At 58.7% G+C, this 26,487-nt stretch overlaps 3 protein-coding genes across 3 annotated transcripts in view; 2 read left to right on the forward strand and 1 right to left on the reverse strand.

Moving 5' to 3' along the window:
• The first annotated feature begins 4,753 nt into the window (after nt 1-4,753).
• On the forward strand, nt 4,754-7,029 carry LOC122914556 (cytochrome c oxidase subunit 8A, mitochondrial). The gene is made up of 2 exons (XM_044261180.1): nt 4,754-4,966; nt 6,710-7,029. Exons 1-2 carry the CDS (start codon nt 4,853-4,855, stop codon nt 6,803-6,805), a joined length of 210 nt encoding a protein of 69 aa, XP_044117115.1. The 5' UTR covers nt 4,754-4,852; the 3' UTR covers nt 6,806-7,029.
• A 6,874-nt stretch (nt 7,030-13,903) lies between these two features.
• Nucleotides 13,904-21,560, forward strand: OTUB1 (OTU deubiquitinase, ubiquitin aldehyde binding 1). Its single transcript, XM_044259549.1, has 7 exons — nt 13,904-14,005; nt 15,657-15,718; nt 15,975-16,073; nt 19,581-19,699; nt 19,952-20,036; nt 20,159-20,353; nt 20,466-21,560. Exons 1-7 carry the CDS (start codon nt 13,948-13,950, stop codon nt 20,661-20,663), a joined length of 816 nt encoding a protein of 271 aa, XP_044115484.1. The 5' UTR covers nt 13,904-13,947; the 3' UTR covers nt 20,664-21,560.
• A 131-nt stretch (nt 21,561-21,691) lies between these two features.
• MACROD1 (mono-ADP ribosylhydrolase 1) overlaps nt 21,692-26,487 on the reverse strand; it is a 141,307-nt gene continuing 136,511 nt past the window's right edge. Inside the window, 6 exon segments of the mRNA XM_044259548.1 lie at nt 21,692-21,834; nt 22,132-22,213; nt 22,505-22,578; nt 22,767-22,797; nt 22,953-23,074; nt 23,558-23,674. Coding sequence (XP_044115483.1) covers nt 21,797-21,834; nt 22,132-22,213; nt 22,505-22,578; nt 22,767-22,797; nt 22,953-23,074; nt 23,558-23,674 — 464 coding nt within the window. The 3' untranslated portion in view covers nt 21,692-21,796.

A 26,487-nucleotide genomic window follows, 5' to 3' on the forward strand; every position in this document is an offset into this window, starting at 1 on the left:
AGCTCAGGTCATGATCCCAGCGTCCTGGGATCGAGTCCCGCATCGGGCTCCTTGCTTGGCAGGGAGCCTGCTTCTCCCTCTGCCTCTGCCTGCCATTCTGTCTGCCTGTGCTCGCTCTCTCTCCCTCTCTCTCTCTGACAAATAAATAAATAAAATCTTTTAAAAAAAAGAACTAGGACCCAGACTGGGACCTCTAGGCCTCATGCCCATAGAGCCAGAGCCAGAGCCAGAGCCAGGGCCTTCCAAGAATCTGAGTGTGTGTGTGTGTGTGTGTGTGTGTGCGCGCCCTCTCAGCCTTTTATCCTTGGGCACCTACCTCTCTAGATATTTATTTGTTTTATGACAATGAGATCATATCACACATTTGTTTTCCTTGTGTTTTATCTGTTCTGAACTTTTTAAACTGGAGTGTTGCAGACAAGCAGAAATTTGCATAAGTCGTGGACAGACAGCCACACTCGTGATGGAATCCTCACAGTGAACACGGTTTGTCACTAGTGGGCCTCTGGGGGATCCTGTGCCCGCCCTCCTCCCCCCGGGAGTCCCACCACCTGACATCTGCTCCCCTCCCCCGCTGCTGCCCTTTGTTTGCGGGGGGGACCACGCAGTCTACAGCGTGTCTAGCATGGCCTCTTCCGCTCCCCAGCGCGTCTGTGGGACTCCCCTGCTGTCTGTGGCTGTAGTGTGCTCTCTCGGGGTTCTGCTCTGTGCTGTTTTGCTGTATCGGTGCACCACACCGGGCTGTCCCTGGCTTGGGGGACAGGCCCCTGGAGGGGGGCTGGGGCCAAAGCAGTCCGGTTGCTAAGAATCTGAAAGGCAGACCCAGGTGCAAACCTGCCCTGGGGTTTGTAGACTTCAGGGGCGTCCCTCACGCCCCACCTGGCTCTTCCTTGCTCAACTTCTGAGAGAAGCCGGATCACCAGGGCGATAAGGAGAGCTGGGGAACAGAGCTCAGAAACCTCTCCTTTGCCTCCTGCCAGAGAATGTGTGGTTCCCCAGGGAGTAACCCAGGGAACCCCAGAAAGGCCCGCCCTAAAGTCTCTGGGCCTCCTGCATGGCTGTGCTCTAAGCATTATTGCTTTGGCGGAAGGACAAAGCCAGTAGGGCAGCAGGGAGGTCCCTGCTCCTTCCTTCCTTTCAGTGACAGACATCCACCAGTGTCTGATGCCCCTAGGCTGTGCCTCTTGGGATGGAGGTGGGGGGGGGCGCAGTTTGGAAGCATCTGTCTTGGGCTGTTTGCCAAGGCCCGGGCAGGGTGAGGGAAAGGGGCCTGGTAGCTAGGGGGCGGAGCTGGGCCCAGACCGCAGGGATGTCAACAATTGTCAGGAAGGGGAGGAGGAGGGGAGGAGTGGAGAAGGGTCCTGGGTAGCTCAGGGCCTGGGAGCCCGTTCCTCCAGAAGTTCAGGCACAGTCTGTTGGGGGCACTCTGGGTCTGTTGCTACCTTTCTGTGAGCCTCCCCCACCACCCTGACACACACTCCCTGCCCCTCTGGGGCTGAAGTTTCTCTTCCACAGCTCTTGTTTTCCCAGTCTCTCTGATGCAGGCAGGCTGGGTCCAAAGACCCAGGGCAGGGATCGCCCATAACCAGCCAAGAGGGGCCTCAGCTTCACAGAGGATAGAAACCAAACACGAGCCAGAGAAACTGGAAACAGTTTATTGAGTAGTGTAAGTGACAGCTAGAGACTGGCAGATGGAGTGTCTGGGAGAACTTGGAAGGGAAAGGAGAGTAAGTTTCAGCATCGCTGTGGATAGGGACTTGTACCGGGAAGGGGTCTAGGGTACGTGTCCCTCCAGGAATCTGGGGTAGGCTCCAATCACAGGCTAGCGTCGAGCGAATAGTAGGTATTATGCATAAATTACTGAAGGTGGGGGTATTGATGCCAGTGTCAGCCAGGGTTTGTTGGAAGCTAATGGCCTGGAACGTGTTTGGGATCTGGCTCTTAGGCGTTACCAGGTGTTTTGGACCTAGGACAAAACTCAGAGGATGATTCACTTCCTTGCTTCCCCCTTGAAGTGGGAACAGGTTCTTTGGCTTATTCAGAAATGGGGCCTAGAGGAAAAGAAAAACAGCAGAGACAGAGCTATTCTATTTTTTTTTTTTTTAATATATAGATTTTAAGTAAACTCTGCACCCAATGTGGGGCATGAACTCACATACCTGAAAGCAAGAGCTGCATGCTCTACAGACCAACCCAGCCCAGTACCCAAGACACAGCTGTTCTAAAATGAAGTCGCTTGGGGCACCTGGGTGGCTCAGTTAGTTGAGTGCCTGCCTTTGGCTCAGGTCCTGGTCTCAGGATCCTGGGATAGAGCCCCGAGTGGGGCTCCCTGCTCAGCAGACAGTTTGCTTCTCCCTTGCCTTGCCCTTTGCACATGCTCATGTTCTCTCTGTTGCTCTCCTCTTTTTTTTTTTGTTAAAGATTTTATTTATTTGTTTGACAGACAGAGACCGCAAGCAGGCAGAGAGGCAGGCAGAGAGAGAGAGGAAGGGAAGCAGGTTCCCTGCTGAGCAGAGAGCCTGATGCTGGGCTCCATTCCAGGACCCTGAGATCATGACCTGAGCTGAAGGCAGAGGCTTTAACCCACTGAGCCACCCAGGCGCTCCCATCTATCGCTCTCCTCTTAAATAAAATAAAATAAAATAAAGTCCCTTGTAAAAAATAGAGGTAATTAATTAATTAAAAATAAAATAAGGGGCACCTGGGTGGCTCAGTGGGTTGAACCTCTGCCTTCAGCTCAGGTCATCATCTCTGGGTCCTGGAATCCAGCTCTGCTCAGCAGGGAGCCTGCTTCCCCTCCTCTCTCTCTGCCTACTTGTGATCTTTCTCTCTCTCTGTCAAATAAAAATAAATAAAAATAAAATGGGCCCTCAGTTTCCCTGCCTCATCTTGCCATCTCACCCTACCCCATCCCCACCCTCTGCCAGAGTCTCTGATGCCATTGCCCGTGATGTCCAAACTGGAACTTCTGGAAACTCCCACTGCAGTAGCTTATGTGACCATTAAAAGCATGGGTTTTGGAGCAGATAGACCTGGCCTGGAATCCTGGCGAGGCAGCCTATAGCTGTGTTATCTTGAGCAGATCAGATCACCCAGGTCTCTAAGCTTATTTCCGCATTTGTTAAAAAAAAAAAAATTAAATTTGAAATAATAGCAATTCCCTCGTGACGTGTGCTAGCCTCTTTGCGAACAGTGGCAAACCAGACACATGTTCTGCTTTTGTGGCCCCCAATCTAAGGACAGAGACTGACTCTGTGGGTAGTGCTTAACAGGGGCTGCTGGGCACAAAGGTGGCACAGGCTTCCTGATGCAGTGCCACCCTCCCTGCCACTTCCTAACACATCAGAGCACTTTGAATAGCTTCTCATTAAGTGCTTGTTTATTGTCCGTCTCTCCCCTCTGGAATGTCAGTTCTGTGATAAAGGAGTCCTTGTCCATCTTGTCTGCAACAGTTCCTGGCAGACGTAGGGACTAGTAAATATTTGGCAAATAGAGGTGCCTGGGTGGCCCAGTGGCTAAGCGTCTGCCTTCAGCTCAGGTTGGGATCCCAGGGTTCTGGGACGGAGCCCCACACCTGGTTTCCCACTCTGTGGGTAGTCTGCTTCTCCTTCTCCCGCCCCCTGCTTGTGTTCCCTCTCTCACCAGGTCTCTCTCTGTCAAATAAATGAAATCTAAAATCTAAAATATATGATAAACTGTATCAGTAAGTAGAGTCATGGAAGTAGGAGTTGACATGAAAGAGGAAGGCTAGCTAAGTGAAAAGTGTTCTAGGTAGAACTTAAGATACAAAGAAGCAAAGGCTTGGGGGTGGAGAGGATCAGAGAGCAAAGAGGAAGGTGTTGAGTAAGTAGAAATGAGGCTGGACATTGATATCCAGGAATTGGGATTTTGTCTAGCAGTGGGGAGCCACTGAAGGTTTTTTAAGTAAGTGTATGACTTGGTTAGATTTATGTTTAAAAAAGAAGGGGGGTGCCTCTGCCTTCAGCTCCGGGCATGGTCTCAGGGGCCTGGGATCGAGACCCGCGTCGGGCTCTCTGTTCAGCGGGGAGCCTGCTCCCCCCACCCCGCCTGCCTACTTGTGATCTCTCTCTCTGTCGGAAAAAAAAAAAAAAAAAATTGGGGCACCTGGGTGGCTTAGTGGGTTAAACTCTATGCCTTTGTCTCAGGTCATGATCCCAGGTTCCTGGGATCGAACCCAGCGCATTGGGCTCTCTGCTCAGCGGGGAGCCTGCTTCCTCCTCTCTCTCTGCCTGCCTTCTCTGCCTACATGTGATCTCTGTCTGTCAAATAAATAAAATCTTAAAATATATATATATTTTAAAAAGATGAGAAGGGAGGGAGCCAGGAAGGAAAAAAGTAAGGGGATGAGAGACCGGTTGCCACTGCATGGAGACTGGAATCGGAAAGGGTAACATGAGAATTCAGTTACAAGGTTGGTGTCGGGGGTCCAGCCAGAAATAACGGAGGCCTGGCGGAGAAGGAGAATTTCTGAATAGAGGGATTTAAGAGTATGAATGGAGGGAGGAGTCAGGAATGCCGCCTCATTTCTGGGTATGTGATTGGTGGTTCTGGTGTCACTCAACTGACATTGGAGGGGGGGAACATGACTGAAAGAAACGCCCCTCCGTGCCCCGCCCATCGGTGGTGGGATGGCGTCGATTGGCTCTTTCGAGGAACGCGCCAAAAAATGACGGGGGCGGGGCGGGAGGTGTGTCCATGCGTCATTTCCGGGAGATTTCCGGGCAGCTCTTTTCCGGCCTCCCCGCAGCCGGAATTTCCGTCCCGCACGGCCATTTTGACTTCCCGACCTTGGGATACTGCGGGCTGCTGTCCGTAGTCGTTCCGTGCAGCTATGTCTTTGCCCGCGGTGCAGCTGCTGAGGGGCCTGACGGGTCTCGCCCGGAGGCTCCCGGTGCAGCGTGCCCAGATGCATTCCAAGCCGCCGCGGGAGGAGCTCGGGACCATGGTGAGGAGTGGGGAGGGAAGGGCACGGGAGATGGAGCGGGCCAGACTGGGGTCCTGCGGCGAGTTCGGGGCTGGCGGGTCTGGTACCCGGGACCTCGCGGCCCGCAGCCTAGCGGGGGGCGGCAATGCTGGCTCGGGCGTGTCTGGAGGACGTGAACGAGAGGGACAGTGCCAGGCAACAGTCGGGGATCAGTCAACCCCAGGATCTCGGGTCAGATCCTGCCAGTCACATTCCTGTCGCTTACACGCTGTGCAGTCTCGAGCCCTTAGCCCTCTCTCTAAGCCTTATCATTTACTGGGGGTGCCTGATGACTGTCAGCGACCATGATGGTTGTTGCCGCTGTTCATCATTAGGGAAGGTGGGTCTTGGTAATTTCCAGAAATGTGGGAGAGTTTAACCCTAAATGACTTTCACCTGTTTGGCACTTTTATGCATTTGCCTCCGCGGCGGAACTCGACCTTGAATGCCAGTCTTTTTTTTTTTTTTTTAATATTTTATTTATTTATTTGACAGATGGAAATCACAAGTAGGCAGAGAGGCAGGCAGAGAGAGAGGAGGAAGCAGGCTCCCTGCTGAGCAGAGATCCCGATGTGGGGCTCGATCCCAGGACCCTGGGATCACGACCCAAGCCGAAGGCAGAGGCTTTAACCCACTGCGCCACTCAGGCGCCCCTGAATGCCAGTCTTGAGAATCCAAGTCGGCGGGCCCCTGTGAGGATCAGAGGCCGAAGAGCTCTGTGATTGAAGAAATGGTAGTGACCCTAATTGCACCTGGCGTCTGCTGAGCGCCTGGGGCGTGCTGGGCACTAGCAAGACTGCTGCGCCCCTCCCTGGGACCCTGAGAACAAAGGGCCATCCTTTCTAGTTCCTGGTTGAGGGATCCGAAATCTAGGAGCACTGTATACAGTTGTCAGAAGTCCAACCTCCAGTAGCAAAGTAGTAATTTGAACTCAGGTCTAACCACCAACTTGTGCTGTGATCTTAACTGCTGTGGGGAATATGGAGGTGGCTGTGAAAAGTCTTTTGTCCCCAGCTTCAAAGGTTGAAATAGCAGTCCTGGAAAGGAGATGTGGGGAGAGGGATTCTTTTGGGGTTTTTTGTTTAAGATTTTATTTTTTATTTTTAAGTAATCTCTACACCCGGTGTGGGGCTTGAACTTCTAACCCTGAAATCAAGAACTTCATGCTTCACTGACCGAGGTAGCCAAGCACCCAGAAGAGATGGGGTTATTTTAAGGCAAAGAAGGGGAAGTACATTTTACCTCATCAGCCTGTGCAAGGTTCCTGGATCCCAATAAACCAAAATCCTTGTTTCTGTCCCTTCACTTTATCATCTTAGGGTGGATTGATTGTTTGTTCTGTGGATCCTAACCCAGGCTGCTCCCCACCCCCATATCTGACCCTTTACCTCAAGGCCTAGAGTAGGCCTTGGATCTGCTGTGTCCCTCCTCTGGAGCCGGAATCCTGACTCCCTGAAAGGGGCTTTATTTATTTAAAGATTTTATTTATTTATGACAGATAACGAGTGAGGGAACACAAGTATGGGGGAGTTGGAGAGGGAGCCCGATATGGGGCTTGGTCCCACGATGCTGGGATCATGACCTGAGCCGAAGGCAGATGCTTAACAACTGAGCCACCCAGGCGCCCCTAAAAGGGGCTTTCTACTGCCTGGGAAGACTGCTCAGACTACGGGAAGCCTGGGGGAGTCCTTATTCTGCGGGTTCCTTCTTTCTTGTGCTCTGTAGGATGTCGCTGTTGGGCTCACCGCCTGCTTCCTGTGTTGCCTCCTGCCATCGGGTTGGGTCCTGTCGCATCTGGAAAGCTACAAGAAGCGGGAGTGAAGGGGGCTGTCCTGTCCCTCACCCTGTGACCTGACCACCCTGGCCTCTCCTGATCATGTCTGCTGCATTCCTCCTGGCCGGATCATGTCCTTCAATTACAGTGACCTCTTCCTCAATCATGACCTTTCCATTTCTCCATGGTGACATCCTGGGACCATGTATATCGATTTGAGGCCCTTCTCGGTAGGGCCCTCCTTGTGACAATAAAGTCTACTTAAACCTTGCTTCCGAAACTCAGTGTGCGCTTGGCCTGGGCTCCTGCCTCCACACTTCAGCTGAGGCTGCTGCTGGGCGGGGGTGTGGAGGAGGAGGCCCGGCCAGCCGGCCGCCCCTCCTGGCTGGCGGTCCTGTGGGGGGTTCCTGCGTGCTCAGCTGTTCCGGCTGCCTGGGAGGGCTGCTTCCTTTGCCTGCTTTCCTGTGTTTGAGTGTTCTCTGGCTTCTGGGGAGGACACATGCTCCCGTTGGCACGGGGCAGCCCCCCTTGCTTTCCCCTCTGGCTCTCTTGCGTGTGCCAAGCTCAGGGCGGTGCTGTGCGTCCATCTGTGTGTCTGCCCTGCTCACTGGGGCCGGCCCTGCGTGTGGGGCCAGCCTCCCCTTTACTCCTCGGCCAGGGGCTCCAGCCATTTCTCCGGAGCGGCTTGCCCTTCGTAGATGGAGGTGTTCCGTCGTATCTTGCTTTTTCATGTCAGCCCCAAGGCGCCTTTTAGTCCTGTGTTCACAAATGCCCGTGGGCCGACCGGCTTCCTCGTTTTCCCTGCCTGCTTCCCTGTCTTCTTCCCTTTCTCGGCTTGGGGCCTCTGCCGCTCCTCCATTCCCAGCGCCCTTCCTCGGCGACCCTGTGCCGGCTGTGGGTGTCCCCCTGCTGGGAAGGGGCCTGGGAAGCGCTCCACACTGAGCCGGAGTCAAGACTGCAGGCGTCTGCAAAGAGCGCTCAGACCTGTGGGCGCCCCCTGTGGAGGCCACCGCAGCTCTGCTGGGGCGCGCTGAGTGACTCAACAGACACTTTCAGTGTCCCCTGGAGGCGCGAGTGTGTGGCTGACTTTAGGCCCCGGGTGCCTGCACACAGCCCCCGACCCTTCTGAGGGGCTTGTGTGTCCTGGCATCTGGTAACAGAAGCTGAGTGTGGCTCCTGCCCTCCCTCCCTCGGCCTAGTCTTTCCCGGCCTTTTCATTCGGTCTCTGATGCTCACGAGCCCGAGTGTCGCCCTCGGGACCCAGCACCCGACTCCTGCCCATGCTTGCCGCCCTGAGGGCTGGGGAGTTGGTTGCCTGCCTCCTAAAAGGCTTTCCTTCCACACAAACCAGACTTTGTTGTCTGGAGTTAGAGGTCCCAGAGGTTGTGCGTGTTGGGCCACTGACCAGGGAAGGGGGACGATCCATTAGCTGAGCGCGGGGTGTCCGCGGTCACTCACGGGGACCTCAGGAGCCCTTGTCTGGGTGGGGATGGCGATACCCTCCAGAACAACTGGGGGGCTTCCGTCTCACGCCTCACTCTGGGAGGCTTTCCTGGTCACGCTTCCTGAGCAGAGGGTTCCGAGCTACTTGGGTCTTGGTTGGCTCAGGTTTGTTGTGGGCACAGAAGAGGCCATGAAGCTGCTGTGAAACGATGTGACACCAGAAGAGCGTTTCTATGGTAACCGCACGGCCTGCCAAGACTTCCTACCGGGTGTCCCCCCGTTTTTGTGCCTGTGGAACGCGGAGCGACAACTTCAGCCCAAAGCTGTGCATCTCAAGCCACTGCTCAGGTTGGTGGGAAGCCAGTGGTCAGGGCCACGTCCTCCAGAGTCCGTGTCTGAGAAGGTCTTCAGCGAGCCCTTCAGCAACTCTGGTTCCTGTTCTTCCTCCGCTGGCTGAGTCCTGCAGCGGACGTGGGGCTGGAGGAGAGTGTGGGGGTGCAAATCACCTGTCACGCTTGAACCCCATCCTCCCCTTGGTGTTCAGTGCGGCCACCAGGTCTGACATGTGGCCACCTTTCACTGTCCCTCTCTCATTCCTAACCAAATTGGGGCCCTGGGTCCATTCCCTGCCAAGAAAACAGGACTCCTTGTGCTCCCAAATGGCATTTAATCAGTCGGTGTGGGTGTGTGTTAGATCCCGAGCCTGGAGGTGTAGGTGTCTGCCCTGGAGGGCACGCGGGGCTGAGGGAGGCTGCCCTCGTAGATGCTAGAAAGTCCAGAAAAGTATATTGAGAGTCAGCAGGCCTGGGTTTGAGGCCTGGCTTGGCCATTTCTTACATGACCTTGAGCAAGTCATCTGGCCTCTCTGAGCCTGTTTTCATGATTGTAAAGGAACAGCGATGTGGCGAGCAGAATAATGCCCCTTCAGAGATGTCCATGTCCTCATCCTGGGACTTGACAGATGTGATTCATGGTAAGCTTGTTGAAATGGGAGATGATCCCGTAGGCTCAGCGTGACCATAGGAGTCCTTAAGTGGGACACGAAGAGCAGCAGATAATGGGTATCTCAGAGATGCCCCCCGAGGAGGACTCTGCCCGTGGTGGTTGGCTTTGAAGACAGTGAAAATGGGTCATGAGTTCAGAGATGCAGTGGCCTCTGGGAGCTGGGGACAGCCTTCAGGTTACAGCCAGCAAGAACAGGGGACCTCAGTCGTACAGGTGCAGGGAACTGGCTCTGCCTGCCTGAGTAGAAGCAGGTTCTCAGAGCTTCCAGAAGGAAACGCCCCCTGCAGATTCCTTGACTTCCATCTGCTGAGACCCATACCAGAGCTCGGACCTCAGGAACTTTATGTAAAGTTAAACATTCGTGTCATTTTAAGCCACTAAATTGGTGGTGATTTCTTACGGCAGCAACAGGGAAGCTCCTGCAGCCTTCTTGGGCTATGAGGAGCTCCGGGGAGGGGCCGGCTCTGGGGCATTGGATCCTGAGCAGACAGAGGTGATCGGGGATGTGAGGCATTACTGGAGGGGTTTGCCCCAGTGAGGAGTGAGGGTTATTGTGGGTCTGGGAGGAGGGAGGAGGGCAGTGGGGGGCTTTCTCTTTGCCATCTCCACCCCTCCTCTGCTTGCTTTTTGCCTTAGGTGGTCTGAATCCTGCGGGCGAGTGTCCGTGCAGCCAGCCACCTCAAACTACAGCCCCTGCCCAGCCTCGCCGGCCTGGCCTCTGCACCAAGGCCTTCCTAGACCATGACTTTGGAGCGGGCTGCCTGTGGACTATCATGGGTTCCTGGGGCGAGAGCTGCCACAGCCCACCTGGGGTCCGGGTCCCCCCATTCCAACAGATGCCTGACTCCCAAGCTGGCCCTGGGAAGGGCCATCAAGCCCTCATCTTCGGCCCACCCTGAAGGTTTTCTTCTGGAAAGCTGTCTCCTACAGCCTCTGTGCTGTTTGTAAACTCTGTCTCTGGGGCTGAGCTTTTAGTCTGGGTCCTGGCACGGAATCTCTTCTCTGTGCCCGATAGCGCCCATGAGACATGGAAGTGGGGGGTGCCCGCGGGGCTGTGCAGAGGTACCTGTCGTGTCCCTGCAGTGGAAAAGAAAGTCCTCTGCTGCTGGTCACCTTTGTGACTGTTTCAACAGCCCTCGGAACCCAAGTGCTAGCGCTGCCTGTTCTGTTGCAAAATTCACAGTCATGGCTGGCGGCGCTGCTCCATTTCTGAGGGGCAAATGGGGAGGGACAGAGATATGCCCAGAGCTCCATCAGTGACCCCTGCGAATGTGTAGTGGGATTCTAGATGCTTCGGGATAGAGAATCAAAACCCTAAAATGGTAAAAGTAATAGAAGAAGCAGAATGAGGGTAAGAGAACAGTTATTAACTGCCAAATAAATCAGCATACAGAAGATCAGGGTGAAAGTTAGCCATCCTGGGCTCGATTTGAGAGCCAAAACCTCCCTCTGGCCATTTTCTACCCCCCCTTTTGTTTTTTAAATATTTTAATTTTTTTTTTTAAGATTTTATTTTTTTGAGAGAGAGCAAGAAAGAGAGTATGAGCAGGGGGGAGGAGCAGAGGCAGAGGGAAAAGCCGACTCCCCAGTGAGCACAGAGCCCAAATGTGGGGCTCAATCCCAAGGGCCCACGATCGTGACGTGAGCCGAAGGCAGACACTTAACTGACTGAGCCACTCAGGTGTCCCTTTTTTAAGATTTTATTTTATTTAAAGATTTTATTTATTTATTTGACAGACAGAGAACATGAGTAGGCAGAAAGGCAGGCAGAGAGAGATGGGGAAGCAGGCTCCCTGCTGAGCAGACAGCCCCATGCGGGGCTAGATCCCAGAGTTCTGGGATCATGACCTGAGCAGAAGGCAGAGGCTTTAACCCACTGAGCCACCCAGGCGCCCCAAGGTTTTATTTTTTAATAATCATCTTTACACCCAATGTGGGGCTCAAACCCTCTACCCTGAGATTAAGAATCTTACCTCCACCAACTGAGCAGGCCAGGTGCCCCTCCGAACCATTCTGCCTAAGAGGGATAGGGCTGGGCAGCAGGTTGAGAGGACCCTTGTTTACAGGTCCATTTGTATACTGAAGGGACAAGTCTGGGTTTTTTTTTTTTTTTTTTTAAATCCACGCATTTTTCAGAGAGACAGCGAGCACATACAGGGGGAGCAGCAGGCAGGGAGAGAGAAGCAGGCTCCCCGCTGAGCAAGGAACCCCAAGTGGGATTCGATCCCAGGACCCTGGGATCACCACCACCCAGGCCACAGGCAGACGCTTAACTGACTGAGCCGCCCAGGTCTGTTTTTTAAGCTCGACTCCCCCGGGAAGGGAGGCATTTACTCGGTGTTGGCAGCCTGGCTGTGCTCTAGCACTGGGTCACAAGTCGCACTCCTTCTCACTTGTCACAGCAGCTGCTTCCTGCCCTGACCGTTAGTCCCAACCCCAGCTCCCTCGTGTCCCTGTCTGCCCCACTGATGCCCTAGTCAAAATATGAAGGTGTAGCGGCGGAGTGGTCTTTTTTTTTTTTTTTAAAGATTTTATTTATTTATTTGACAGAGAGAGATCACAAGCAGGCAGAGAGGCAGGCAGAGAGAGAGGAGGAAGCAGGCTCCCTGCTGAGCAGAAAGCCCGATGCGGGCCTCGATCCCAGGACCCTGAGATCATGACCTGAGCCGAAGGCAGCGGCTTAACCCACTGAGCCACCCAGGCGCCCACGGCGGAGTGGTCTTAACGTAGTTTTTGTTTTCAAGATTTTGAAAAGCCAAATAGAAATCATGTGGCTGTCATCAACTCTCTCTTAGCTCCTCATTTGGGAATACCAGTTCTGCTAACTGGAGAGCTCACTGGCAGTTCCAGATTTCGGTGTCAAAATGGGGAAAAGGAATGAACAGTTTGGTAAGCACCGGTCCAAACAGGGTGGACACTGCTTTCTTGAGCTTCGAAGCAACCCCAAGGCTCAATGATCCAATAAATAGTAGTTTGCAATGCTGCTGGAATACAAATTTGGCTGCACGTACCCTAGGACTGGGTGTAGCTCATGAGAATATTTGGTCATATTCCACTCCTGTACAGCCACAGACTGAGGGGTCTGCTTGGCACTCAGGCACAGCCTCCTCCCGGCGCTCAGACACTGCTGTCCTGTCACGAGGAGGAAGTTGGGAAACCGAGCCACAGACTAATTTCTCTAAACAATAGCATCTTTAGCATCTAAGACCTGCCGCTTTTTTTTTTTTTTTAAAGATTTTATCTATTTATTTGACAGAGAGAGATCACAAGTAGGCAGAGAGACAGAGAGAGAGGAGGAAGCAGGCTCCCCGCTCAGCAGAGAGCCCGATGCGGGACTCGATCCCAGGACCCTGAGATCATGACCTGAGCCGAAGGCAGCGGCTTAACCCACTGAGCCACCCAGGCGCCCCCTTTTTTTTTTTTTTTTTTAAAGTAAACTCTATCCCCAATGTGGGTCTTGAGCTCACAACCCCAAAATCAAGAGTTGCACGTTCTACAGATTGAGCCAGCCAGGCACGCCGCCCTTGCTGCTCCTAAACTTATTTTTGGTTAATTCATGGGAAATTTTTTAAAAAGATTTTATTTATTGATTTGACAGACAGTACAAGAAGACAGAGAGGCAGGCAAAGGGAAATGGAGAAGCAGGCTCTCTGCTGAGCAAGGAGCTCAATGTGGGACTCGATTCCAGGACCCTTCGGATCATGACCTGAGCGGAAGGCAGCTGCCCAACCGACTGAGCCACCCAGGTGCCCCAATTCACAGGCAGTTTTAATAGGCTACACAGAGACATCCTGTGTGCTCTTTACCCAGTTTCCACCATTGCTAAATCCTGCAAAACTACTGGACAGCACATACCAGAGTATTCCTACACTGTCAGGATATAGAACATTTCAGGGGCACTTGGTTGGCTCAGTAGGTAGACCATGCAACTCCTGATCTCCAGGTGGAGAGTTCAATACCTGTCTTGGGGGTAGAGTCTCTGAATCTCTGGTTGTGAGTTTGAACCCCACATTGGGTGTAGAGATTACTTAAAAATAAAATCTAGAACATCTCCATTTCCACCAGGATCGCTCCCGCATCCTTTTTACAATCACAACCACTTCCCTCCGGCCTCCCAACCCTTCATTTAACCTCTGGCAACCACTAATGTTTTCCATTTTTATCAACTCAAAAAGAGGAGGGGGGTGCTGCTTTTCTCCTAACCAGAGAGGCACGGAGTCCAAAGTTAGGTTCCAAGACTTGAGCCTTGACCGTAAGGGACGTTCTCCCTGCCGGAACAGGACACGACGTCCGCTCAGAAGCGAGACCCCGTGGAATCCGGCGGTGATGCCCTGGGGCTCCCACGTTAGCACGATCCGCCAGGCTCTCCCCACTGCAGGCGGTGCCGAGTTCCGGGGTCCGCAGCAGCACCGCTGCCTCCGGTGATTTTAACCTCACCTTCCCACTCATCTCGGTAACACAATCCGCGCTTCGAACTCCAGTGCAAAGAAACCTGAATTGCCTCCGGGAGGTTCTTGTCGTCGGGAACGTGGGGCAACGGGAAGATGGAGACCAGCAGGAGTGCGGCTGGAGGGTGGGCGGGGCGGCAGCCGCACCTGACTGCGAGCCCCACAGGTGACTGCGCCCGAGGGGATCCCGTCGCTAGGGGCGTTGCCAAGGAGGGGCCACGAGGAGGGGCTCCCTTCCGGGAGGAGGGCAACTGCTAACCCGGAAGCGGTCGGCAGTGCGGCGCTGTTTAAAGATGGCGGCGGAGGAACCTCAGCAGCAGAAGCAGGAGCCGCTCGGCAGCGACTCCGAAGGTACTGACCCGGGGAGGGCCACCCGGCCCGGGCTAACAGGGGCGATGCCGGGTCGCCGGTTCCCGAGGAGGCTGGGCACGGGGCCGCCGGCGGCCGGAGGCGAAACGCACGGACGGCCCTTTCTTCCACTGCCACCGCCTCCCCTCCCCCTCACAATGGAAGGAGCCGCCGCCGCGACCCTCGGCCGGCCGGGCCGGCGGTCGAGCGAGCGAGCGGGGCGGGGGCAGGCCCGCGGCTCTTTCCCTCCGCGCGCTCCCGGGGCGGGGCCTGAGCCGCCCCGCCCCCCGCCCAGCCCCTCCGCGCCGGCCGCCCGGCTCCTGGGTACCAGCCCTCCGGTCCCAGTCCTTGCAGTCGGGCCGGGGCCTGTAGGCCGGGCCCTGGCAGCCCGCCTTCTCCAGAGCAGCCCGCGCCCGGCAGGGCGTCGAGTTACGCCGGGCCGCGGAGCACAAAGGATGGGCGGGCCTCTCGGGATGCTGCGGGCGGCCGGGGGCTGCGGGCGGCCGCCGTGCGTGCCCCTGAGGACTGCAGCCTTCGTTTCCGGTAGAGCCCCCTCTTCTGGCTTTGCAGCCCCTTTCCGCCTGCCTGGGCATTGTTTTCTTAGACCTCTGGAGGGGGACCTTTCAAAACGGTGCCGCCCTCTCCCTTTTCACCCACGGTTAGGCCGCGGGGACCGAGTAGGTCAATTGAGTGGGAGAGACTGCCCTGTTGCAGGGCAGCGTAAGGGACGGGTCAGGGCCCCACTGAGGATCCGGGATGCCCAGGCCCGAAAGGATTGGTCTTAAAAATCATTTAGCGCACACACACCCACTTCTAACCACACACTGGAAAGACTGAATGCTGGGAGGCGCAGGCCCCCGGAAGGGACTTGCTCGGGATCACACGAGAGAGGGACCAGAATTCAGGTCTTCTGGCTTCTCACCAGTGGCTGTTGAGGGTGGGGTCCACAGGTTCACTGATGAACACTTACCAGTGTGCCTTCAAGGCACCCCCCCTCCCCTCTTGACACTTCAATGAGGGGAGAAAGGTGGTGGTGGTAACCCCGCTTTCCAGCTGAGGAAAGGCCTCTGCAGCGAGGTAGTAGAGGAAATACTGTGGTAAGGAGCTCAGACTTTAGAATTAGGCACACCTGGGTTTGCGCTCAGGCCTTTGCTAGTTATGACCTTGGACAGGTTATTTCGCCTGTCTGCGTTTGGTATTTGTAAAAGGGGCATTAAGAAAACCCAGCACAACAGAAGGAGGAAGGGTGTGATGGACTAAAGTGCAGGCTTATGGGAAGCTGTCCTCCAGCCCCGAACTCTGCCTCCTCATCTTACTTTCCCCAAGAGACCCTGCCTGGCCCCAGAACATTTTTGGGCTGCTGGGAATTGATGTTAGAAAGTGAGGGTAGGGGGAGGGGGTGTTTAGAGCTGAATGAGTACACCTTGGGGCAGAACACATCTTTGCCCCCTCATTTTAAAGATGAGAAAATGAGGGCCTGGGAGGGAAGGGACTTGGCCAAGATCACACCATTGGGGTTGAGCAGTGTGTGAAATGCAGACTTGCAGATTCCAGGCCTGCCCTTCCTGGTCCTGGCTGCTCATCATTGGCCCAGCTGCCTGGCATGGAGAGAGCTAGGGCCTACGGTAATCCTTGGCTTGCTTCCTTCTTCCAGGTGTTAACTGTCTTGCTTATGATGAAGCCATCATGGCTCAGCAGGACCGAATTCAGCAAGAGGTGAGGGGCTGTGGCCAGTGGCCCTGTTGTGGGGAAGCATAGCCTGGGCCTGAGGCCTGTTACTTATCTCTGCTGTGGAAGCCTCCTCCTCTCCAAGCTGTGCTAGGTTCTGGATGTCTTGGGGAGGGACCGAATGGGGGGTGTCATTGTGGCACTGGGTGATTGTTTTAGCCCTCCTCCTTTAGGTGTTCTGGCCCTTAGGTGTGGGTCACTCCATCTGCGTGCCAGAGCGTGATGGATTTCCTTCCCCCTGCAGATTGCTGTGCAGAACCCTCTGGTCTCGGAGCGGCTGGAACTTTCGGTCCTGTACAAGGAGTATGCTGAGGATGACAACATCTATCAACAGAAGATCAAGGTGGGAACCTGGCTGAGGGGGTAGGAGTGTGTCTGCTTCAGACCCGCTCCTTGCTGGCCTGGCCTCAGAGAGGGTTGCGTGTCGGGGGAGCCCTCTGCTTGCTGGTTCTCAAGTGTGCGGGCTCAGGAATCAAAAAGCCCTCGATTGCCAGCCTGACTCTACCGTGCAGCAGCTGTGTCCTCGGCAGGGCCTTCAGTGTCTCTGAGCTGTGGAGTCCTCTGCTGTGTGAACAGAATGAAGAAAGCATCTGCTCATGGGGTGGTTGTTGAGTCCTGTGGGGCCTGGTGCAGGCTGGGTAGGAGCTGAGGTCTCCGCTGTTCGCCAGGGGGCTGAGCGGCTGGGAGAGGCGGGTCCTGGCAGAGGCACTTTCTGCTGCCTGCCTCTGGGATCTTGTGGAGCGCTAGGCACAGTGGGGCACAGGGGCCTGCGGACCTGTGCAAGGCCCAGCTCTCTCACAGCCCGAGGTGAGACCCTTAACCACTCGCTCTCCTTGGGAGCCCACACAGTGAGTGTGTGTAAATAGTATCCGGTGGGCACAGCTTGAGGGTTTAGTAAATCTTATCTCCCTACCCCCATCGCCGCCCCAAGATCAGAGATGCTTCAAGCCTTGGGGTTATCCACATCAGGGGCCAGGGAGGTGGGTGATGGAAAGTGGCCAGGGAAGGTAGTAGACGGTACCGCAGCTCTAGCAGAAGCCCTCAGGGCAAATAGGAGTATCCATGCCTATCACTCCATTGTTTCTGGATCTGTTTTTCCAAAACAATCCAGAAGTAATGATTTTGATGTGAATCCCCTACTTTAAGGGAAGGCAGCTAATTCAAATGTAAAATGTTCTGTGGCCCAAACAGCACACCTGCAGGCCAGATCCTGTGGTGTGGGGTCTGTGGTCTACTCTGACCCCCGGCTCAGAGTGTGATTTACCCAAGAGGACTATGGAGAGCTGAAGGCACTGGCTTTTTGGGGCCTGATAGACCTGGGTTCAAGTTCTGGCTTCACTTTCAGCTGTGTGAATTTCGGCACAGAATTTCTTGGAGCCTTTGTTGTTCTTCCCGCTGAGTCATTCAGTAAATGTGTGAGTGTCCACTGTGCGTGGTCTGTGCGGGAGGTCTGCCCTGGTGCTGGTGACACCCCTACTCTGTGCCGGGAGGGTCCTCAGCCTGGAGAGCAGAACCCAAGCAGACGTGGGCGCCTCTGCTCCTCTGTGAGGGTTTAGGGCAGTGGACACTAGCTGGCCGCAAAGGGCCTGGCATGGGCAAGTGCTTGAGATGATTCCAGTAGCTTTTCCAATAGCTACAACAATCTGGGCTCTTCGTGTGCATCGTGTGCTGTAACTGACCGTTTGGGAGCACGGGCTGGGGGCCGGGCACCGGTCTGGGTACCGGCAGCAGAGTGAGGAGCTGACTCGCTCCTGCCCCCACAAAGCTCCTGTGTCCCAGTGGGAAGACGGAATCAGGCAGAGGGACTCAGGTGTCGATGGCAGAAGGTGGTGAGGGCTCTGGAGACCAGCATAGCCGGGAAAGGAGAGAGGGAGTGGGAGGTCAGGTGGAGGGCCCAGCCGAGAGGGTGGCGTCGGCGTGATATACTGGGAGCAGCCAGGGAGCAGGCTGTGGGCGCTGGGCGGAGTGGGGCAGGCCAGGGCCGGGCTGAGGTGCGGCGGGGGAGCAGGGGAAGGCTGGGAGCCGGCCTGGGGCCAGGGAGAGGAGGAGTGTTCACAGGTTTCTCTGGTTCCTCTGGCTGCTGGAGCAGGGACACCTGGGGGGAGGCCTGGAGGTGGGAGTCGGGTGGGGGGGGGTGTGCCCAAGGGTCTCGAGAAGCTGCGGACAGGAGACTTGGTGGATTGAAGCCTTTGGATCTGTGTTGCATTGGGAGTGGGTGGCGCGGGCGGTGGTAATAGGTTTTGGCTAGAACAGCCAAGGGGCCGCGCCTCGCAGTTGCCCCCCGGGGTGTGCTCTGAGGTGAGGGGCCCCGTGGGGGTCAGGACGGGCCCATGGGGTTGGGCAGTCCAGACAGGACAAGCAGGTGAGGCACGAGGTTGGGAGTCAAGGGCAGAGAAGGGGCAGGCGGGGAGTTACATTTGTGGCTGTTGGAATCCCGAGAGCAGCAGTGGTGAGGGAGGAGTGCCGCTGTCCCAGGCCCTAGTGGGGTGACGCGTGCCGCCGCCCCCCCCCGCCGCCATCCCATGCCGCCACTGCAGCGGGAGGGCGTGTGTGCAGGTGGCGCGTGCTGTGTGCTGTCTGGTGTAGTTTGGTCGCGGCCCTAACAAGGTGAAAGGACAAGGAAGACGCAGCGAGGCTAGGGCCTGCGTGCTGTGCACGGTCCGGGCTGGACCAGGAGGGGTGGGTGGATGGATCACGTGATGGGGGGCGTCCCCCCCTCGTGGCAAAGGCTGTGAGCAGCCAGTCTGGGGAGGAGCGGGCTTGGCCCTTGGATTGAAAGGGCAGGTGTGGCCTTGACTAGAGTGAAAGCCTGCTTGGATCAAGTTCGCGGGAGAGCAGGGGGGACTGTGGGCGCGGACAACGTCCAGAGCAGTTTCGCTGTAAAGGAGAGAAATGGGGTGGTAGCTGGAAAGGAGTTCGTTCGTGTGAAGCAGAGGATTTTTTTTCTTTAAGCAAGAACCAGCCTTGTATTCCTATGTGGAGTCTAAACCAGTAGGGAGAGGGAAATGGGGGATGCAGGAGGGAGGGGGCGCTTCCTGGAACAATGTCCTTGAGCCCAAGGGAGGAGACCGGCTCTGAGGTGGACCAGGGGGGTGGCTGGTGGAGCCTCAGCCCCTCCGGGAGCAGGAGAGAAGGCTGCGGCGGGTGTCTCGGGGCTCAGGGGTTCTCGGTGAAAGTCCTCAGGAAGGAAGCGAGGTCACTGGGAAGGGGGCGGTTAAAGTGAATGGAGCCGGCGTGAGATGGCCCAGGGGAGGGAGGCCTGGCAGCCTCAGTGGCCCACGTGTGTGGGGAGGTCGCGTGACGGGAGGAAAGCAGAACTGGACCTGAGCAGGGGCCTGTGATCAGGCAGCGCTGGGTGGAGGAGACCAGGGAGGCTGTTCTCCAGGCGGGGATTGCCGTGTGGAGCCCAGCCCTGGACCCGCTTCCTAATTTTTTTGCCCTCGACTCACATGATTTGAAAGACTGCTCTCTGGAAAAACCGTGTTTGACCAGCACGGATTCATCTGGCCATTTTCAGGGAGAAACGGCCCGTGGGCGCAGTTGCCCGGCAGGCCCGGGGGCCGGTGACGAGGCCCGGGGGCCGGTGACGACGCCCGGATGCCCAGCAGTCAGTGTGTGCCTAAGTTCTGGGGTCCTGAGGCTGCTGGGGCTCCAGCCAGTGGGTCTCCCATCCGACTCCCATCGCCGGAGTCAGCGGCCAAGGATGGCAGGTGGCTGCTGGGAGCTCCGTTGTCCCTGCTATGGTGTGACCTCTGTCAAGGACAAGGACGGGGTGTGTTCCCTGGCCTACCCTGGTTCTGGCCTGGTGTTGACGGGCCTGGGGGTGGGGTGGGGTGCTGCCTCTTTGCAGGATCTCCACAAAAAGTACTCGTACATCCGCAAGACCAGGCCTGATGGAAACTGCTTCTACCGAGCTTTCGGATTCTCGCACTTGGAGGCGCTGCTAGACGACAGCAAGGAATTGCAGCGGTGAGGCGGGTGGGCGCCTGGGCGCAGGCGGGAGTTCCAGGAAGGGCCGCCCGGGGCTCCCTCCCACTCATGGGGCCTAGGAGGTGCAGCCCCCAGCTAAGGCCCAATGCCCGGCTGGGCTCCTGCTCTGGTGTTCCGTGCTGAGCTGCATCCCCGCGCCCCCCTGCCGGCCTTGGCCGGTGCCCCAGCTCTGGGCCTGCCTCGCTGCTGCCCCGTGAGCCCATGCCGGCCTCCCTTGCCCCCTCCCCCCAGGTTTAAGGCGGTGTCTGCCAAGAGCAAGGAGGACCTGGTGTCCCAGGGCTTCACTGAGTTCACAATCGAGGATTTCCACAACACGGTGAGCCCGGCCATAGCCCCATCGCCCTCCCGGCCGGGGTGGGGGTGGGGGTGAGGTGACCCGGCCGCGGCGGGGCTGACCCCTCTCCTTCTCCGCCGTGCCCTGTGTCTCTCTGGGGGCAGTTCATGGACCTGATCGAGCAGGTGGAGAAGCAGACCTCCGTGGCCGACCTGCTGGCCTCCTTCAACGACCAGAGCACGTCGGACTACCTGGTGGTGTACTTGCGGCTGCTCACGTCTGGCTACCTGCAGCGGGAGAGCAAGTTCTTCGAGCACTTCATCGAGGGCGGGCGGACGGTCAAGGAGTTCTGCCAGCAGGTGCTGCCCCCTCTTTCCCTCTGGCTGTGGGGCGGGGGAGGGGCACGGGGGGGGGACAGGGTGCGCCCCCCACTGGGCTCTGACCACCCCACCCGCCCTGCCTGTGCTGCAGGAGGTGGAGCCCATGTGCAAGGAGAGCGACCACATCCACATCATCGCGCTGGCGCAGGCCCTCAGCGTCTCCATCCAGGTGGAGTACATGGACCGCGGCGAGGGCGGCACCACCAACCCGCACATCTTCCCCGAGGGCTCTGAGCCCAAGGTGTACCTCCTCTACCGGCCAGGACACTACGATATCCTCTACAAATAGGGCCGGCGCCGGCGTGCCCCGGCCCCGCCTGCCCTCCCCTCTGCCAGGCGCTAGACATGTACAGAGGTCTTCTGTGGTTGTAAATGGTCATATTTCACTCCCCCCTACCCCCGCCCCATCACGCAACCTTCCACGTTTTATTAAAGGGGATGCTGGTGGTGAGCCGCGTGTGTGCGTGTCCCTGCTCTGCTGCTGCCTGCCTGGCCGCTGTGTGTCTGGCTGTCCCCCTGCCGCCCCCTGTCCACACCCGAGCCCCCCCACCAGGAGCAGTTTTGAGGGGGCTAGGCCTCTTGGGGACCCCTCCTGGTTACCTGCTTCCTTCCCTTCAGGCACCCAGGCCTCCCTTCCTCTCCTTAGCTGGCTCAGGGGCTTCCACAAGAATCTGGGAGGTTCTTTGGGGCCTTGCCCAGGGACCTAGGACTTGGGCTAGCCCAAGCTTCAGGCTGCTCCCTCCTAGGCCCTGACTCCACCAAACTGTCCTGCTCAGGGCCCCCAACCTGACTGCCCGCCCTCCCCTCGGGGGTCTGCCTAGCCCAGCCCTGGGTGGAGAGAACTGAAACTGTGGGGCCCGGTTCAGGAAAGGTGGTGAGGCTCGGGCACCCCCATGGACCCCGCGAATGGTACCCACCTGGCTGGGGAGGGGCAGCCTTCAAGCCGGCGCTTGGTCCGTGGTCCTGAGGTCGAGGCAGGGCTTTGCCAGGCGCCGTTCCTCCCCACCTCTCCCCCTGCCTGTGCCTGCTTTGCACCCCCTTTGCTTGGGCCACGGTGTCTCTGCATTGCCTTCCTTTTTGCCTTTACCTCTTCTCTTCCTCCACCCCAGCACATGTGGGCTCTTGGCCCCCAGGCTGTGAGCTCCTTGGGGGCAGGCCCTCAATAAATGTTAAGTGCTGCCGCCCACCTCTGCCGTCCAGCCCGTGCCTCCGCCCGCCCGGCTCACCAAGCGCTCTCGCCACCCTGTTAAGCCAGAGCCACTCATCCGCACCTCCGGGCTGCAGCCTCCTTCCCCAGCCAGCACTCAGGAGGCCTCCTGCAACAGGGCTGGTCTTTATTAGAAGGCTGGGGGTGGGGGGTGCTGAGGGAAAGAAGAGGGTGGGGGGTAGGGCCCAGGCCCAGCTGCAGCCTTCAGGGACCTCTTAGAGCTGGGAGCGAGGTCCAGCAGGCCCCGGCGAGTCTGTGGGCAGAGCAGAATGGTCAGGGAGTGGGGGCCCTGGGCTTCCCCCAGCCTCCCAGGCTGCCCTCCTGGCTTTCCTGCGTGGGGGTGAGTGGGGGGCAGGGAGTGAGCCCCTGTGTTAGTGGGCAGGTTAGTGGGCAGCCACGTGGTGGGCCAGGCCCTGCTTACCGGTCCTGGGCAGGGTGGGCGGCCGGTGGTTAGGCTGGAAGGCAGAGGACAGTGAGAGCCTGCCTGGGGTGGCTGGGGGCGGGGTGGAGCCAGCGAGGGCGCGGGGGGGGGGGGGGGGGCGCTACTCACCCACGGGGAAGTAGTGGGGGAGCCGCTGCAGGTAGATGCTCTCGTCCTTCTCCAGGAACACGCAGATGATGAGCCGGTCCACCTGCGCCAGGACCGGCTTAGCCTTGGCGGGAGCCACCCGCACCCAGGCTGCCTGGCCTCACTGCTGCCCCCACCGCTGCAGGTTTTCACCTGCCTTGCTCCTGGGGGTGGGGGAGGTGCCCACAGACCCTTCACAGAAGCTTCGCGGTGTGCGCTTCACCGCCCCCGCCCGGGCTCAGGAGAGCAAACTGGTCCGAGGCAAGGGGAGGGGCTGCATGGAGGGCTGGTTAGCGGAGCCGGGGTGCACCCCCCTCACCCCTGTCTGATCTCCTGGACCGGGCCCAGGACTCACCTTGTCCTTGTGTTGCTCCAGCCACTCGCGCAGCGTGGCCAGCACTACCTCCGCCGCAGCCTCGCTGGGGTAGCCTGGGGACCCCGCCGGCGGGAGTGAGTCCAGGGTCTGGCCCGCCCCCTCGCCCCCTTGGGACCCGCCCAACTCCACCCCTTTCCCCCCGTCGGCCCGCGTCCCTTCCAGCGTCTGGGCCCACCCACTTCCTAGCCCCGCTCCGCCCCCTTCCACACCTCCCCCCCTCCACGCACCGCCCCCAACTCACCAAAAACACCGGTGGAGATGCAGGGGAATGCCTGGAGCGGGCGCGGGAGATGAGAGGGAATTGGAGACAGCGTCACTCTCCACCCACCTCCCGCCGGTCCCCTGGGTGGGGGGTGGCGCGGGGCTCCTCCCGGGGGCCCAGGGTCCAGGCCGCCCCCACCCACCGCCTGGAGCCCCGCCCCCTCACCGCGGAGCGGAGCCGGTGCTCCAGCAGCAGGTTGAGGCTGCTCATGTAGCAGCTGCGGAGCTCGGCCGCCTGGCTGGCGCTGGGCTCTCCGTGGGCGATGGGTCCCACCGTGTGGATGACATCTAGGAGAGGCGACGGGGTCAGACCGGGTGTCCATGGGGTCAGAGGCTTACTCCCCCTGCCGGCCTGGGCCCTGGAGGACACAGGAAACAGGACCTCTCCCCAAATTCTGAGAATCCCCGTGGAGGACCCCACCCATGCGGGTACTCAGGTGTGCCCTCGAGCTCAAGGGCTCTCCTCCATAGTGACTGGCAGGTCCGCGCTGCCCTCACCACGTCTGTACGGACCCGGCTGAGACGTGGGGCAGAGTGGAAGAGCGAAGGCACTGCCCCCTCCGCTCGTCCCCTCCCCGGCTCCACGCATTCCTCTCCCGCCACCCGCTTCCCGGTGCGTGTGAGCGGGGGCCGGCTCCTGGCACTAAAGGTTAATCAGTGACCCCTGAGGGGGCCTCCAGCAATTCTGTGGGGGCTGCTCCCCTAAACCCGCAACTCCAAAAACTGCCCTGTCTCCGCCCTACAGGGGTGGGGGATGGGGTAGGGACTCACACTTGGCCGGCAGCCGGTAGCCGCCGGTGATCTTGGCCTTGCCGGTCTCACAGCTCTGCAGGGTCCGGCACTCGTCAGTGAGCAGGGGTCCGGCGGCGCGGTGGATGCAGCCGTCCACTGTGGGGCAGGGGGCAGTGAGCCCTGGGGCTCCCCGCGTCACGCCTGAGCCCCTTTTACAGAAGAGAAGGCAGAGGCCCGAGCACAGAATACTCCAATCCTCTCGGCTGTGCCAGGGCTCACCGGGCCCCGCGCCTCCTCCCGCGGCCTCCAGCCGCCGGCAATACCCGCCGCCCCAACTTGTTCCACATCTGGAAGGCCAAGGCGCCGAGGCAGGCCGCGGCGGATCCGGGAGGGAAGCGGCGCGGGGCGGCCGGCAGGGGGCGCGCCCGGCCCACCCTGCTCGTTCCCCGCCGCGCGGCAGGTGCGCGCGCGGGGCGGGGGCCTCCCCCTGCCGGAGTGGCTCCGTTAGGCGGGTCCGCGGCAGCAAGCTAGGGTGTCTGGCCAAGGGGAAGGTCGATCTTCCGGCTCTGGCCCGGATGCCCCACCGCGGGGCCCGCGACCAGGGGCCGCCTCCGCCCGAGGAGCCCGGGGATGCCGACAGGCACCGCGCACCCGATCGCAAGGCGACCCCTCCGGGCCGCGGACAGGACCCACTTCACAGATGAAGAACCTGGGGTCACCCAGTTACAAATGGCAGATGCGGTCGGGGCCTGGAGCCTGGGTCTTCCAGCCCCTTCCGTGCGCCACGCGGGGAGGTGGACCGGGGCCGCGGATCCGGGGAGCGCAGGTGGATCCGGGAGCGCGCCCCTGCTCGTTAGCGAGTTGCCTCGTTAGAGCATCCGGCTTAATTGGGGCGGGCCTGGACTTGTTTATCTGAGGGTGGCTCCGGAGCCTCAACAGGCAGCGACCCTGGGGACGCGGGCCCAGATAAACACCTCGGGCCCGGCGGGAGGCGCGGAGGAGACGCTCCTTCAGCCCGATCTCACTGAGGCGCCACAGCCCGAGCAGCCCTGGCGGGCAAGGCGAGGCGAGGCTCGAGTCCGCTGTGCCAGTGGGGCACCGCGGCGAGTCCTTTCCCCTGGGCGTCAACGCCTCATCTGGAAAACAGTCACAGCGACCCCACCTCCGGGGAGGGGTTGGCACCCTGGCCAGGAGAACGTGACCCACCTCCGGCCGCTCCCTAGCTCCCGTGGCACCCCAGGCTCCTATCAGGAGCTCCTTGGGCTCTGGCTGCCGGCGCTCACCATGCTCAGCGGCAGGATAGAACCCCCATTTCTCCATTTTGCAGAGGCACAAACCAAGGCCCTTCCTCCTTCATCCCAGCCCCACCCCCAGTGTCTTGGCCCAGGTCCAGGGACACCAGCTGGACCACCCCCTCTTTCTTCTCTTTTCTTTTGTGCCCTTTGGGGCCCAATTAAACCTAATTTTGTGACTTCACTTGGAGCCGGCACCAGGCGATTTCCCAGAGCATCCCACGGGGGTGGGGTGGGGGATGGATAGGGTAGCGGAGTTCGGAGAGCCCTGGGAGGGGTCTGGGGTTGGATCCTATCCCCTCCTCTCCTGTGCAGGGATGGGTAAAGGCAGCCCCAGCCGTCGGAGGGGGCGGAGAGTGGGACCAAGGCAGGGCCCCTGAGCTCTGAGTCCAGGTGGTGCTCAGCCTGCATTATACAGTGTCCCTGCGTGGTGGGCCCCATTCTGGGTGAGGTGCCAGGTGACTCCTGGCTCGAGTGTCCAACAGCGGGGCCTGGGAGGCTGGGCAGCCTGGGTTCCAGCCCCAGCTCTGCCAGTCACAGATATGTGGCCTAGAGCATATTACTTAACCTCTCTGGTTCTCAGCTGCCCCATCTGTAAAATGGGCTAATAGTAGACATCTATCTCCCAGGGCTTTGGGAAGGATTAAGCAAGTTAATTTCTGTAAGGGGCTTAGGGCACGGGTGAAGGTGACATGTGGGTGTTGGTTGTTAGGGCAGTGTGATAGCAGGAGAATGTGTATTCCTGGGAGTGAGGGGAGGTGGGCTCCAGGCATCCAGGGCTTGCGGGGGTGGTAAGCACAGGCACGGGTCTGAGGCCTCCCCACCCTGCCTCAGCGGTGTCAGCCACTTGGCACCCGGCTGCCTGCCACCTCCTGGTGCTGTCCACCCTGCAGGCGCCCTTGGCCTGCTGTAGACACTGTGCGGAAGTGAAGCTCAGCGCCATCTGTGTTGCAGGGACTTAATGTTTCCTGCAGGGGTGGACAGGCCTGCAGTCAGGCCCTTGGGACTGACCTAGGGGCATGAAGGGGTGGAGGGAATCCGAGCTCGAAAAAGCCTTGGGCCAGAGCACCCTCACCCCCTGCACCGTCCAGGCCAAGGGCAGGGCTCGGGACTGCCATGCCAGTGCCTAGGGGATCTGTTTCCCGCCCCCCATACTCCCCTCCCCCCCCAGCCCAGGCAGTGATGAGGGACAGGCTCTGGGCCCCAGCCCTGCCACCCTCCCCTTCCCCAACAAGGTGGAGCACAAGCCCCCCCCCCGGCCCCTCCCCGTCCACACACCAGCCTGGTGGTGGCTCCACCGATCCACGGTCTCCAAGGGCCAGAGAGCTCCACAGCCTGCTATCCTTAGCCACGGGCGCAAAGGGCGGCTCCCGACCTGTCTCCCCGTGTGAACTGCAGCCCCCCGGGGCTCTGCTTCCTAGGCCCTGTCCTGCCTCTTGCATGGGGGGAAGCGGAACCCTAGAACCTGCAGGACACGCCTTCCCGGGGTCTCATCCAAGGGAGATGTTCTCTTCTCCCCTCGCCAGCCACCTGACCAAGGGGGCTACCTGGTGGGAAGGTGGTGACCCCAATTCACACCAGTTTACCCTTGATCCCTTCCCGGGGACCTTCGCCACATCCTAACAAAACTCCATCCTCCAACTCAACTCCTGCTCCATCCCAAGTCAGCAGAAAACC

This window comes from Neovison vison, chromosome 7 (genome assembly GCF_020171115.1).
Source record: "Neovison vison isolate M4711 chromosome 7, ASM_NN_V1, whole genome shotgun sequence".
Classification (NCBI taxonomy): Eukaryota; Metazoa; Chordata; class Mammalia; order Carnivora; family Mustelidae; genus Neogale; species Neogale vison.